At 47.3% G+C, this 15,090-nt stretch overlaps 2 protein-coding genes across 2 annotated transcripts in view; one reads left to right on the plus strand and one right to left on the minus strand.

The window, feature by feature from the left end:
- Positions 1-7,392, plus strand: part of myripa (myosin VIIA and Rab interacting protein a) — a 31,204-nt gene extending 23,812 nt beyond the window's left edge. The window contains exons 12-18 of the mRNA XM_084458361.1: positions 1-131; positions 189-1,280; positions 2,359-2,562; positions 3,147-3,308; positions 3,956-4,051; positions 4,143-4,203; positions 4,322-7,392. The exon at positions 1-131 is cut by the window's left edge and continues 817 nt beyond it. Coding sequence (XP_084314487.1) covers positions 1-131; positions 189-1,280; positions 2,359-2,562; positions 3,147-3,308; positions 3,956-4,051; positions 4,143-4,203; positions 4,322-4,335 — 1,760 coding nt within the window. The 3' untranslated portion in view covers positions 4,336-7,392. The remainder of the gene's footprint in view (positions 132-188; positions 1,281-2,358; positions 2,563-3,146; positions 3,309-3,955; positions 4,052-4,142; positions 4,204-4,321) is intronic.
- Positions 7,393-9,173: 1,781 nt separating this feature from the next.
- plxdc2a (plexin domain containing 2a) overlaps positions 9,174-15,090 on the minus strand; it is a gene marked incomplete at both ends in the record, with an annotated part of 29,055 nt that continues 23,138 nt past the window's right edge. Inside the window, 3 exons of the mRNA XM_084458362.1 lie at positions 9,174-9,398; positions 11,605-11,795; positions 13,343-13,421. Of these exons, the coding sequence (XP_084314488.1) occupies positions 9,174-9,398; positions 11,605-11,795; positions 13,343-13,421 (495 nt within the window). The remainder of the gene's footprint in view (positions 9,399-11,604; positions 11,796-13,342; positions 13,422-15,090) is intronic.

The raw sequence follows: 15,090 nt of genomic DNA on the forward strand, positions 1-15,090 counted from the left end.
GGGAGGAGGAGAGAGGAGGGGGAGGAGAAGAGGGAGGTGGAGAGAGAGAAGAGTTGACCTCCAGACTGTGCAGACTGGCTCACCAGGTGGAGGCCTCTCAGTTCTCCTCCACCGATGAGGAGCTGGACAGAGTGGGGAGAGAGGGAGAGAGGGAGGGAGGGATGGAGGGAGAGGGAGAGGGAGAGGGAGAGTCGCTGTGGGAGATGGAGGCGAAGCAGGAGGAGCTGGCGTCTACGGTCCGAGACCTGGCGAGTCTGGTCAGCGCCTCCCAGTTCTCCTCCTCAGAGGACGAGCTGGACAGAGAGGGAGGAGGGAGGACAGGAGAGAAGGAGACGAGGAGGCTCTGGTTCACGGGGGTGAAGATGGAGGGAGGAGGAGGGATGGCAGAGGACGAGGAGAGGAGGGACAGCATTGGAGAACTAGATGTGAGGCTGTTTGACTTTGAGGATGAGGACGAGTTTAGGGACGGAGAGACGGGCAGGCGGATGGATGAAGATCAAGATGAAGGGTGGAGTGGACACGAATCCGTGGAGAGAGAAGGAGCGATGGAGAGAGAGAGAGAAGGAGCGATGGAGAGAGAGAGAGAAGGAGCGATGGAGAGAGAGAGAGAAGGAGCGATGGAGAGAGAGAGGGGAAAAGGGCAGGGCAGGGAGGGCGAGCGATTGAGCAGCGAAGAGGTGGAGACGTTTGAAATGAGAGATGAGAAAGATGGAGAGATGGAAGGAAAGGTAGAAGCTGTGGGGCAAGAAGGAAGAAGGAAAGAAGGGGAAGACTCAAACAAGAAGGAAGAACTGATAGAGGCCCAGGGTGGAGGAGAGGAAGAGAAAGAGGAGATGGACGACAAGGTGGAGGGAGAGGAGAGAGAGAATACCACGCCAGCTGTGGAGAGGGAGATTGGAGAGAGGGAAGACATATCACACACAGTTGAAAGTGAAGAGGAAAGCTCGTCTGAGGAGAGCGTTGGGTCAGTCGATCAGCTGGCAGCGATCACAATCACAGAAGAGCCAGAAGAGACAGATGATGGTGAAACAGAGATGGTTCTGGAGGAGAAAGAGGAGAAGATGTTAGAGGAAGGTGACAGAGAAGCGAGGGAGGAGAGAGAGAGGGAGGAGAGAGAGAGGGAGAAGGCGGAGGAACCTCTGGGAGAAAGTGAAGAGGAGGTTGAGAGGAGAAATACAGAGCAGAGACAGCAGGAAGCGGAGGACAGCAGACCGACAGAGCTGAGAGACAGCGCCCCCTCAGTCCAGGAGGAGATACTGTCTCCAGAAGAGATCCACAATGTAAGAAAAACGTAAAAATCCCAACTTCTTCCCTCTGAGCTTCTTTACAAAGTGCTGCTAACAGCCTGAACACCAGCTCTGCTGGAAGACCCAACCCTAACCCCCTCCTGAACACTGTCTTTACTGGAAGACCCAACCCTGACCCCCTCCTGAACACCAGCTCTGCTGGAAGACCCAACCCTGACCCCCTCCTGAACACCAGCTCTGCTGGAAGACCCAACCCTGACCCTCTCCTGAACACCAGCTCTGCTGGAAGACCTAACCCTGAACACCAGCTCTGCTGGAAGACCTAACCCTAACCCCCTCCTGAACACCAGCTCTGCTGGAAGACCTAACCCTAACCCTCTCCTGAACACCAGCTCTGCTGGAAGACCTAACCCTAGCCCTCTCCTGAACACCAGCTCTGCTGGAAGACCCAACCCTAACCCTCTCCTGAACACCAGCTCTGCTGGAAGACCCAACCCTGACCCCCTCCTCTGCTAACCACCTGAACACCGTCTCTACTGGTTGCTTTCCTGTCCCTCCTCCCTGTCTTGTCCTCCTCCCTGCAGCTGATTGGCTCAGCTCTCCCTCACGATCAGGTGATGTACGTTTGACTGATTTCTATCATCCTTTCTTTGATGGTTCATCTCTTCTTGTCTAAAAGCTTTTTAAAATGTTTGTCACATAAACACATCTCTTACTCTCACACAGGGATGGGAGGGTTTCACATTACTGTACATTTCATTTTTATTGAGAATGCATCATGTGTAATGCATCATGGGTAATGCATTTCTCCTCTGGATGTGTTCAGGGATTCAATCTTTATTTGTCATTATGTTCAACATAAGGGTAGCTACCATGTACTGTACAATGATATGCTAAACGTTTAATTTAATGTGTGAGTGTGTGCATGTGCGTGTGTGTATGTGCACGTGTGTGTGTGTGTGCACATGTGTGTGTGTGTGTGTGTGTGTGCATGTGCGTGTGTGTGTGCGTGTGTGTGTGTGTGTGTGCATGTGCGTGTGTGTGTGTGCGTGGGTGTTCGTGTGTGCACGTGTGTGTGTGTGTGTGTGTGTGTGTGTGTGTGTGTGAGCAGAGGTACTCGGCGGTGTCCCTGAGCAGCATCACCACGGAGGTGCTGAAGGTTCTGAACGCCACGGAGGAGTTGCTCCAGGGCATGGGGGGCGGAGTCGACATGGAGGGCGGAGCCTGCATGCCCCGCCCCCCATCCGCAGCCATGCTGCCTCCCAACACCGACGCCAGGAAACTGGACGAGCAGCTCTGCAGACTGGAGCAGGATGTGAGATACAGACGGCTTTCACCTCCACCTTCACCTCTACCCTCACCTCTACCCCCACCTCTACCTCTACGCCCACCTCCACCTCTACCCTCACCTCTACCCTCCACCTCCACCTCTAAGCCCACCTCCACCTCCCCACCTCTACCTCCACCTCCACCTCTACCTCCACCTCCACCTCCACCTCTACGCCCACCTCCACCTCTACCCTCACCTCTACCCCCACCTCTACCTCTACGCCCACCTCCACCTCTACCCTCACCTCTACCCCCACCTCTACCCTCCACCTCCACCTCCACCTCTACGCCCACCTCCACCTCCACCTTCACCTCTGCCTTGATCCAGCTTGGGTTCCCTGGCTGTGGGTTCCCTTGATCCAGCTGTGTGTTCCCCGGCTGTGGGTTCCCTTGATCCAGCTTGGGTTCCCCGGCTGTGGGTTCCCTTGATCCAGCTGTGTGTTCCCCGGCTGTGGGTTCTCTTGATCCAGCTGTGTGTTCCCCGGCTGTGGGTTCCCTTGATCCAGCTTGGGTTCCCTGGCTGTGGGTTCTCTTGATCCAGCTGTGTGTTCCCCGGCTGTGCCCGTGCAGGTGTACGTGTCAGCGGGCACGGTGTTCGGGCTGGAGGCGCAGCTGGGCGATCTGGAGACGTGCGCCAGGGCCGTCAGCGCTGCCACCTCCCAGGACCAGCTGGCCTTCATGGAGGACCAGGTGGCCTCGGCAGCAGCTCAGGTGCAGCAGTCGGAGCTCCAGGTGTGTTCAGCCCTCAACACGCCGTCTACCAACCACATGACTTTACATTACATTACATGATATTACATTATGATCATTTAGCTGACGCTTTCATCCAAAGTGACTTACAATAATTGCATTTAACGTAGGTAGTCGGTGTACTACTACTCACCAGAACTACTGTAGTGCATCTCTTTTCTAAACAAGTGACTAAGAGCATAATCTAGTGCTAAGGTCAATTGCAAGCGTAGCAAAATATAAATACAATAGGTGCTTAAGAGGGAGGATCGTGGTAGTACTTCTTGAAGAGATGAGTTTTGAGCCTGCGACTCTGCTGTCCTGATGTCAGTGGGCAGTTGGTTCCAGCACTGCGGGGCCGTGCTGATAGACTCGGGGGCCTCGGAGTGATAGCAGAGCCATCACACACCACCATATACAGTAGAGGTCGTGTTGGGGCCAGAACAAAACACCACAGGTTCTTTCTTTTACGTGTGTGTGCTTGTGGGTCCGTGTCCGTGTCTGTACCTAGCATGAGATTTAACCGTCGCAGAGGGCAGTAGAGATGCCTCATAAAGCACGACTTACTTCACCACCTGGGTGTGATTCTTCTAATTTCTACTTGGTGATTTTGTCTCTCTCTAAAGAGTGTAACTTGGTTTGTGTTGTAGGTGTCAGACATCGCAGCAAGGATCACAGCTTTGAAAAACGCAGGTCTAAACGTGGTACCGCAAACCCGTTTAGCTAAACCTAAGACCAGACCCATGGTAGGAGTCCCAAGCCATTTTACCTCTTAGATCTAACACTGTGTGTTGTCAATACAACTGAGTATGTGGGTTGTTGTGTCAAACTCTGTAGCCACAAACCTTGGACTCATCACGACCGTTCAGGAGGCGACTGCCAGCTCCCCCCCTGACAGGTGAGCACATTCTCTGGGTCTTTAGTTCCTTTAGTATGATGTTGAAAATGATCATATCAAAGCAGCGTTCTGTAGCTCTAATAGTCTAATGCTATAACTGTCCGGATCCAACTTTTAGATGAGGAGTCCTAGGCTGGACAGACGCGTCCAAACTTCTGCCCCATCAGTCCCTGCAGTTCTGCCCTCAGTCCCTGCAACCTGATGTGTCTCACACAACACATTTACAAGATGGCTGCAGCTAGCAAGATGGTTACCACCTTCATCAACCTGAACATACCTCAGACTGTAGGCTAGTATTTTTTATGTGTGTTTATCAGGCCCTGTGCGTGGATGCAGGGGTGGATTGGCCGTTGGGAACACTGGGAGTTCTGCTGGTAGGCCGGTTCCATGCGTGGGCCAGTAGGCCGGTTCCATGCGTGGGCCAGTAGGCCGGTTCCATGCGTGGGCCAGTAGGCCGGTTCCATGCGTGGGCCAGTAGGCCGGTTCCATGCGTGGGCCAGTAGGCCGGTAGGATTTCAGGAAAAACTTGTTGTTGTTGTGAATCTTACCGGCCCACATTTGTAAGTGTTCTGGTCCCTCAAAACAGCCCAACGCAGCCCATAGGATTATTATTATTTTTAAAAGCCATTGGTAGCCTAGGAAACCATTCACAACAGTTAGAACATGATCAACCTTCCCAGCCTCGGTAGCCTGGTACCAGACAGAACTGTCAACTTGTTCTAGGCGGACTTCTAGGCAGATTCAAACAGGCCGGTCCCGGCACAGACACACACAATGGACCAGAAAACGATTTTACTTCACCTACAGGAACATTGAAACAGTAAGTGCACCAGCCCTGACCAACCTGCTAACCACCCACCTGGCTTCAGCTCCCCCCAGCACCCTAGTGGGTGGTCTGGCTGCCCACTACAACTCCGCCTTATCCCACAGCCTGGACTCTCTTGCCGTCAAAACCCGGACTGTCACTTACACCCGTCCTGACCCCTGGTTCACCACTGAACTTCGCACATTGAAGGCTATTGGCCACCAATTGGAGAGGCTCCACAAAAGATCTGGCCTCACTGTCCACCTTGAGGCCTACAAGGACCACGTGCAGTCCTACCAGGTAGCTCTCTCCAAGGCCAAAACAAAGTACTATTCTACCCTCATCGATAACCAGAAAAACCACCCCAGGACGCTATTCTCCACCATCAACCGGCTACTCCGCCCCCTTGATCCCCCTCGCCCGTCAGGTGCCCACGACCTCTGCTCCAGGTTCCTGGTTTTCTTCCAAGCCAAAGTGAACACCATCTACCAGCAGCTTGTGGTGCCCTGCTCCCCCCCTCCACTCGCACTTCCTCCTGGATGCCCTGCTCCCCCCCTCCACTCGCACTTCCTCCTGGATGCCCTGCTCCCCCCCTCCACTCGCACTTCCTCCTGGATGCCCTGCTCCCCCCCTCCACTCGCACTTCCTCCTGGATGTCCCCCCCAATGCAGCCTCTCCTTCTCCCCTTTGGATGTTCCTCGAACAAGACTGCAGACCTTTGGGGACAGAGCTTTCAGCGTGGCAGCCCCCCCCCTCTAGAACTCCCTCCCTGTAGAACTCCCCCCCTCTAGAACTCCCCCCCTCTAGAACTCCCTCCCTCTAGAACTCCCCCCCTCTAGAACTCCCTCCCTGTAGAGCTCCCACCCTCTAGAACAGCTAGAGCAGCTCCCCCCCTCTAGAACTCCCTCCCTCTAGAACTCCCTCCCTGTAGAACTCCCTCCCTGTAGAACTCCCACCCTCTAGAACTCCCTCCCTGTAGAACTCCCTCCCTGTAGAACTCCCTCCCTGTAGAACTCCCTCCCTGTAGAACTCCCTCCCTGTAGAACTCCCACCCTCTAGAACTCCCTCCCTGTAGAACTCCCTCCCTGTAGAACTCCCTCCCTGTAGAACTCCCTCCCTGTAGAACTCCCTCCCTGTAGAACTCCCACCCTCTAGAACTCCCTCCCTGTAGAACTCCCTCCCTGTAGAAATCCCCCCCTCTAGAACTCCCTCCCTGTAGAGCTCCCCCCCTCTAGAACTCCCCCCCTCTAGAACTCCCTCCCTGTAGAGCTCCCCCCCTCTAGAACTCCCCCCCTCTAGAACTCCCTCCCTGTAGAGCTCCCCCCCTCTAGAACTCCCCCCCTCTAGAACTCCCTCCCTCTAGAACTCCCTCCCTGTAGAACTCCCTCCCTGTAGAACTCCCTCCCTGCAGAACTCCCTCCCTCTAGAACTCCCTCCCTGCAGAACTCCCTCCCTCTAGAACTCCCTCCCTCTAGAACTCCCTCCCTCTAGAACTCCCACCCTCTAGAACTCCCTCCCTGCAGAACTCCCTCCCTCTAGAACTCCCTCCCTGCAGAACTCCCACCCTCTAGAACTCCCTCCCTGTAGAACTCCCACCCTCTAGAACTCCGTCCCTGTAGAACTCCCACCCTCTAGAACTCCCTCCCTGTAGAACTCCCTCCCTGTAGAACTCCCTCCCTGTAGAACTCCCCCCCTCTAGAACTCCCTCCCTGTAGAACTCTGCAACACCCTAACTCTGGACAGCTTCAAGAAACTTCTTAAAACTCACCTCTTTAACATGGCCTTTGACCTCTAGCTTCCTTTTCTTAATGTTGTGTGTCTCTGTCTACCATGTTTGTCTCTTATCTTTTCTGCCCCTATGTAAAGCGACCTTGGGTTTTATGAAAGGCGCTATATAAATGAGTTATTATTATATTATTATTAACACAAGCAAACTGTGGCAATTGGCTTCAAACTGTGGTTATTACATGATTTATGATTATCTGTGGTTATTATATGATTTATGATTGTTTGTAGTTATTACATGATTTTTGATTGAGAAATGAACATTAATTGTGGTTATTACATGATTTACTGTATGGTTGAGAAGTTAACATTAACTGTGGTTATTACATGGTTTATGATTGTTTGAGAAATTAACATTTTACAGAGTATTGTCACATAATTGTTAGAATTATTGGAATATCGTCTGAATAACATTCCTAATTAAACATTTCAACTGTATTTTTATGTAGCCTATACACAGTTTCACAATGAAGGTCTATGATTGTTAGATCGTTTAATTGTTGTTTGATTTGACATTGTAAGTAAAATCCTGTATTCTTCACAGTTGATTTCTTTCCTGCCACAAATCATGTCAAACTTGTCAGTGAGGTTTTCATTAAATGCAGGGATGAAAAGCGGCGCCATGTAAAACTAGGTATCTGCGTTTTGGCGCCTCCTAGTTTCACTTTTACACAACTGTGGTAAAAGTGTCATAAATATGTTACTGTATATGTTTATGCATGTTCCCCGCTGCGTGAATCTGAAGCCAGAACAGGAGAGAAGCTGCTGGAGCGAAGAACGCAGGTTTGTATGCTACATTATTTGTCAACACTTCTCCATAAATATATATATCGAATGCATGTAGCTTTTTGCCCAACTATGTTTTTATTAAAATTATTTATGTTGTTGGCAAAATAAATAAATAAGTGGAACAGTGAGTTTCAGGAAGTGAATTCCGTCTTCATTCACTCCATTGTCATTTCAGAAAAAGAGTTTTAATCCTGGATCCAAACCCTAACCCTAACCAACTGGCTAGCTGATGAAGGACAATCTGCATATCAAGAGTTTTAAGCCTGGAACCAAGACAACTGGCCAAGGTAATTATAGTTAATGAAAACTAACTAAAAAATGAAAACTAGGTGTGAAAAAACTAGACTAAACAAAAAACAAACGATAACTAACCAAAACAATTGTGTTTACAAAACTTGCAACTGGCTACGAGATGAATCCTGACTACAAGTCTGTATGATAGAAGCCATAAGCCCGTATGATAAAGGTTGTTTTAATGAAAACTTGTTTTATTTGCGATGTCAAAAGTACTATACTACCCATAGTCCTAAAGTACCAGGGACAGTGATCTGATTCGTGGAGCTCGCTTTTAACATGGACATTTTTACCACCTAGGAACTGAACGTCACTGTCTGACATTTTGCGTTTGAGTTCTGAGCGGAACTCGACGCAACCCCCAAAAAGTGTGTGGTCAACAACAACAAAGTTACGTAGTGGAGGAACAGCCGTTCGGAGGGGGTGCGGGGTACCATTCTCCCTCTTACAAGGCAGTGAACCAAAAAAAGATTTTGAAGCTGTCATTTTAAGGTGCAAAAGTTAGATTGGCTGCTTTAAGCCTGAGGTAATATATGCTGCCATACAGTTATTACTGTATATCTACTGAGGACCAGTATATAATAATATAATCTCCTCCAAGTGACATAGAGGGTTGTTGAGATTTTTGAGCGTAGGAAGTGGCACCTGTGTTGGACATTCCTGTGCACAGAGGAAGGCCTTATCCCTGTCTGGCCTTATTCCCCGTCTATATGGCGTCTGGCGTTGACGTAACACTTTCTTTCAGGGCCATCCTCTCTCCTACACTTGACCACCAAAGAGAACAGTACACATCGCTGAGCTGAGGGACCCGAGAGCAGTGATTATATTAAGGTGAATTTAATGTATCCATCATTATTTTCAACTGAGTTCCACTGCTCAACATTTCAGAGATTTGTTCAGTAAATGAAAGCAAATGATGGCATATTTACATTTGCACACAATCAAAGTCTTTCCTGTAGCTGATATTGAGCCTGGCTGATAATGGCTCAACAATCCACAGTAGCTGTTATTGCTGTAATAGTGTCATCCCCTGGTACAAGGAAACCAGATGACAGTTGTAGCTATATCAGTAAACTGATCCATTTACACAGTTATCACAAACTGCTTTAACGCCTTCATGGTTTCTTTTTATTTATTGTGATCTTCACCCCAAAGCCATATTAAGCTTTATGACACAGTTAGGCTTCATAAATATTTTTCAAGTCCCCTTGCCACCATTTTCTTCATCATAGAGAGCCAGCTCTAGCTACCAAAAACTCTTTGTAGTCTTTGTAGTGAGTTGTAGTTCTTGCTGCTGTCAGCACTGGTCAGTGAGCAAGAAGCGCTCTCTCTGGTCAGGGACGATGAAGCCGTCTTTGTGGTCGGTCATAGCGAAGCTCTCTCGGCGGTTGGAGATGACGAAGGCTTGTTTGGGATCGATGACCGCCATGCTCTCCTCCTGGCCCGCTGCTTCCACCTCCGAGTACGAGGGGTTCCCGGACCCCCGCCGGAACTTCATGACCGGCCAGCGGGTCGGCCTCCTCTGGGGGGGGGCGAATGAGGCAATGAACGAGTTAATATCACAACACCATTCTACTGATTTTACAGAAAAGATAGGATGAAATGAAAAGAGGATGAAATGCAGCACAACTACAGTAATACAGTACAGTAATACTTCCTTCTACCAGATTGGCTCAAATGGTCAAACTGTTTTTTTCCTTGCTTTCCTCTGGGAAATGAGGCTCAGGGATAGTATATGATTGATTTGATTGATTGATTTTATTTATTTTTAAGACAGGGACAAAGTACAGTAGACATTTACCTTATAGAATAGGGAGAGATGCACTGTACAAGGTTATAGCTAAACAGCTAATTTCCACCCGCAGTCCCTGGGCAAATAAATATACAGTCTTAAAATAGTGGGGCAAATAGTATACAGTAGGAGAGTTACATACATAGAAGGAATACAAAAACGTTATATTTCACTCATCCCTATACCCTCATCCCAACCTCCCCAGACCCTTAAAAAACAAACCCTAAGTACAGCCCCCATACATATGTGCCACACACACACACACACACACACACACACACACACACACACACACACACACACACATACACACACACACACACACTTGACTACAGGTGCGACTACAGGTGCGCGCAGCTTTGCTGAGCGAGTATCCACTGCTTTGCGAGGCGAGAGAAGCTATGAAAGCTTGTTGTTGTTGTGAGTTCTGTTGGAAGGCTGTTCCACTGTTTTATGGCCGTGAAGATGAAGGATGATTGACCAAAAGCAGTCCTACGTTGTGGGATTCTGCACGCCCTCTGAGTTGTTGACCTAGTGGCTCGAGTCATTAATTCAGAGCTGAGTGTTACAAACTTTCTCAGGGGGGGAGGAGCAGCATTATGGAGGATTTTAAACATAAGACAGACATTTGAGTACATGATCAGATTTTCAAAGTTTAGCATATTATATTTGTAAAGGATATTACAGTGATAGTATCGTGATTTCTTGTCATGTATTTTGAGAGCATTTTTATATATATGCATTTCGTTGCCCCTTTTCTGTGAAGTGCAATGTGTTGCCTCTATGTATAAATTGTGCTATAAAAATACAAAAGGTCTGAGCTGATTAATACTAGAGCCCTTTGTGTCATAGTGGGCGGCTGTAGCTCAGGAGGTAGGCCGGGTCGTCCAATGATCGATGGTTTGGCGGTTCAGCTGTCCTTGGTCTAGACACTGAACCCCATATTGGTCCCAATGAGCAGGCTAGCACCTTGCATGGCAGCTGCCGCCACTGGTGTGTGTGTGTGTGAAGGGGTGAATGAGAGGCCTTCATTGTAAAGCGCTTTGGATAAAAGGGTGCAGTCCATTTAGCAAACAGTCAAGTAAAACCTAAACTAAGAAAACAACTGGAGATCTCTTCACCTACAAACAAGCTTCAAGTATATTTCCACTGCTCGGTGTATAAATGTATACATTTAATAACAGTTCACCTCTATAAAGAACAGGCTGGTGTATAATATAATAACAGTAGCAGTAGTTTACCTCTATGAAGAGGCTGGTGTATAAAGGTGTAATAATAGTAGGGATGTATAAATGTATAATAACAGTAGTAGTAGTTTACCTCTATGAAGAGGCTGGTGTATAAAGGTAGGGATGTATAAATGTATAATAACAGTAGTAGTAGTAGTTCACCTCTATGAAGAAGAGGCTGGTGTATAAATGTATAACAACAGTAGGGGGTGTATATATGTATAATAACAGTAGCAGCAGTTCACCTCTATGAAGAAGAGGCTGGTGTATAAAGGTGTAATAAGCAGTAGTTCACCTCTATGAAGAAGAGGCTGGTGTATAAATGTGTAATAACACTAGGGGGTGTATAAATGTATAATAACAAGCAGTAGTTTACCTCTTTGAAGAGGCTGGTGTATAAATGTATAATAACAGTAGGGTGTGTATAAATGTATAATAACAGTAGGGGGTGTATACATGTACTGTATAACAGTAGGGGTGTATAAATGTATAATAACAGTAGCAGTAGTTCACCTCTATGAAGAAGAGGCTGGTGTATAAATGTATAACAACAGTAGGGGGTGTATACATGTATAATAACAGTAGGGGGTGTATACATGTATAATAACAGTAGGGGGTGTATACATGTATAATAACAGTAGGGGGTGTATACATGTATAATAACAGTAGGGGTGTATACATGTATAATAACAGTAGCAGTAGTTCACCTCTATGAAGAAGAGGCTGGCGCTGGACGTGGGGTGGTTGTACATGTAGACCGTGAGCATGACGGCGGCTGCCATGGCAACCATCACCAGGACGATGCCCACCAGGAGACCAGTCTGTAGCCGAACCTCACTGTGTTCCTCTGTGCCCTCCTCCTCTTCCTCCTCCTCTTCCTCCTCCTCCGGAGTGGTAGCTGCAGGAGGGATTGTCATAAAATAAAAACATAATAGTCTGTACAATAATCCACCAGTATCCACTAGCTTGGCTTTACGACCCAGATCATGTGATCTTTCTCCACAATAGAGAAACAGCATGTGAGATCACGTGATAAGGGTCCTGAAGCCAGGCTAGTGGATACCATAATAGCTCCATGAGTGGATATTGGTGGAAATGTGCTATTTTAAGGGCAAAAAGTGCTTTTTATATAAAAGGTGGGGGCTGCAACTGTAGCCACATCAGAGAAAAGGCTTTCATCTTTTGAAAACTGTCTTCACTTTGGTGACTAACAAAATAATCTGTAGATATAGTACTGCAAACCGAGTGAAACAAGTCAATGGCACAATGAATGGCTCCTGGCAGGGCAGGGAAGTCTACCGACCTGGATCAAGGCTGTGTGAGATCTACCTGACAGGAGGTTAAGATAGAGCACTACCCCTGACAGGCAGTACAGTAGAACCATGGTTAGGGTGTGCTACGTACCTAGCTCCTCTTGTATGTGCAGAGAAATGTTTGTGGCATCTGAAAGAGGAATGAGAGATGAGTAACATACAAAACAATACAACATACAATTACACACAAATAATTTGTTTTGGAGAAAAAAGGTTTAGCACAAAATTATTTGTGTGTAATTGTATGTAATTTATGCTGTAGCCTAGCCGTATGCTTTGAGTCATAGTTTGATTTTATACGTTGAGCTCCCTTTTAAAGGTGATTGACACCCATTTCACGCTTCTATCTGCTGCCACATGGTGCGCCGCCAGTGTGATGGATGAGGACGGGATGTGTGATGGATGAGGACGGGATGTGTGATGGATGAGGACGGGATGTGTCAGTTTGTGTATGGTGGCTATGAGCATATAGGCTATAGGCTCCTCCTCCTCCCCAACAAAACACAACTTAAGAGCTGAATCAGAAACCATGCCTCAACAATGCTGCCAATCCCCCTGCACACTGACCTGAGACATGCTTATCACCCTAAACACTGACCTGAGACATGCCAATCCCCCTGCACACTGACCTGAGACATGCCCCCTGCACACTGACCTGAGACATGCCAATCCCCCTGCACACTGATCTGAGACATGCCAATCCCCCTGCACACTGACCTGAGACATGCCAATCCCCCTGCACACTGACCTGAGACATGCCAATCCCCCTGCACACTGATCTGAGACATGCCAATCCCCCTGCACACTGACCTGAGACATGCCAATCCCCCTGCACACTGACCTGAGACATGCCAATCCCCCTGCACACTGACCTGGATACATTTGCTTGTGTGTAGACCCGATGAATTCACTTCAAAAAAGAGATGCTCACTCATATGATATTATAGTTTTTCGTTGACATAGCCATGTTATTAGTGGTGGTGATGTTAGTGGTGGTACTGGTGGTGATGTTAGTGGTGGTGATGCTAGTGGTGGTGATGCTAGTGGTGGTGATGTTAGTGGTGGTGATGCTAGTGGCGGTGATGCTAGTGGTGGTGATGTTAATGGTGGTGACGTTAGTGGTGGTACCTACCCTCTGCAGGGTTACTGGTGGCTGGGTTGGGGCTGGAGGTGGCCGTGGCCGTGGTGATGTTAGTGGTGGTGGTGGCAGTCTTCGTCATGGGGACGGAGGTTGTGGTCCAGTGCCTCACTGTTGTTATGGCAACGGGAGTGGTTATGGGAGTGAGGTTGTGTGGCACAGCGTGTGTGATGTTGACTGTTTGGACACAACTTGGGTCCTTTCTCTGCAAAATCAAGATAGCATTTGTTTGAACAATTAAATAATTAAACCAAATAAAGTGTTTAATTTCCTTTCTGTGTGATACAATCATGTAAAACTGTTAAAAGGTACATTGTCTATAGATGTTTTGGCGTTTTTTTTTTTTTTCAGACCAAATTTCTTTTTATATACAATCTTCATGAACTTTCACAGGTATGTAGTAAAAGCAATTCTGATTGTATATCTGCCACCCATGGGTGTCTAGTCCATTCCTAGGCCAAGCAGTGAGGAATTTAATTTATCCCCCCAAAAAAATCCACCCCAAAAAACAACAATAACAATTCCTCACTGCTTGGCCTAAGAATGGACTAGACACCCCTGGGTGGCAGATCGATAATCAGAATTGCTACAATCTACAATCATGAAGATTTTAGATAAAAAAAACATTTGGTCTGAAAAAACCCCCGCCATACATACATACCCCTTATTGTTTTTTTTTGGGTGGAATGAATGAAGTCCGTTCAATTGGTAAAATGATAGCCCTTTAAATAACCAATTTTATGTAGGCTACTGTCTCTGCTGTAGCTAATCCAAAAGAGCTGTTCACAATTCAGACCGGTTAAACTGAGAAACGCAGCCTACATTAGGCTATAGTCTAAGCAGCAGCAACCAGATTGTCAGAGAAGCCTCACTGTTGCAGTGCTTTACTGCCCCTTGTGGTTACGCGTTGTAATATGTTTTTACCGCCGCTAAGACTGTATGTCTGCAGGCACAGACTTTTAGTTCTGAGGACTGTACCCCTTATTGTTTTTTGTGTGTTAAAAAGTTTTTGGTGCTGAATTAAATTTCTCACTGCCTGGGTGGCAGATCTATAATCAGAATTGCTTGTACTACATACCTGTGAAAGTTCATGAAGATTGTAGATAAAAATTATTTGGTCTGAAAAAAAAACGCCATACATACCCCTTATGTTTTTTTTCAGGTGGAAATAATTAAATTTGTCACTGCTCGGCCTAGGACTGGACTAGACACCCCTGGGTGGCAGATCTCTGATCAGAATTGCTTGTACTACATGCCTGTGAATGTTCATGAAGATTGTAGATAAAAATTAATTTGGTCTGAAAAAAAAACGCCATACATACCCCTTATGTTTTTTTTCAGGTGGAAATAATTACATGTGTCACTGCTCGGCCTAGGAATGGACTAGACACCCATGAGTTGCAGATCTCTGATCAGAATTGCTTGTACTACATGCCTGTGAATGTTCATGAAGATTGTAGATAAAAATGTATTTGGTCTGAAAAAAAAACGCCATACATACCCCTTTTGTTTTTTTCAGGTGGAAATAATTAAATTTGTCACTGCTCAGCCTAGGAATGGACTAGACACCCCTGGGTGGCAGATCTCTGATCAGCATTGCTTGTACTACATGCCTGTGAATGTTCATGAAGATTGTAGATAAAAATTAATTTGGTCTGAAAAAAAAACGCCATACATACCCCTTATGTTTTTTTTCAGGTGGAAATAATTACATTTGTCACTGCTCGGCCTAGGACTGGACT

This window comes from Borostomias antarcticus, assembly GCF_949987555.1.
Source record: "Borostomias antarcticus genome assembly, chromosome: 24".
Taxonomy (NCBI): Eukaryota; Metazoa; Chordata; class Actinopteri; order Stomiiformes; family Stomiidae; genus Borostomias; species Borostomias antarcticus.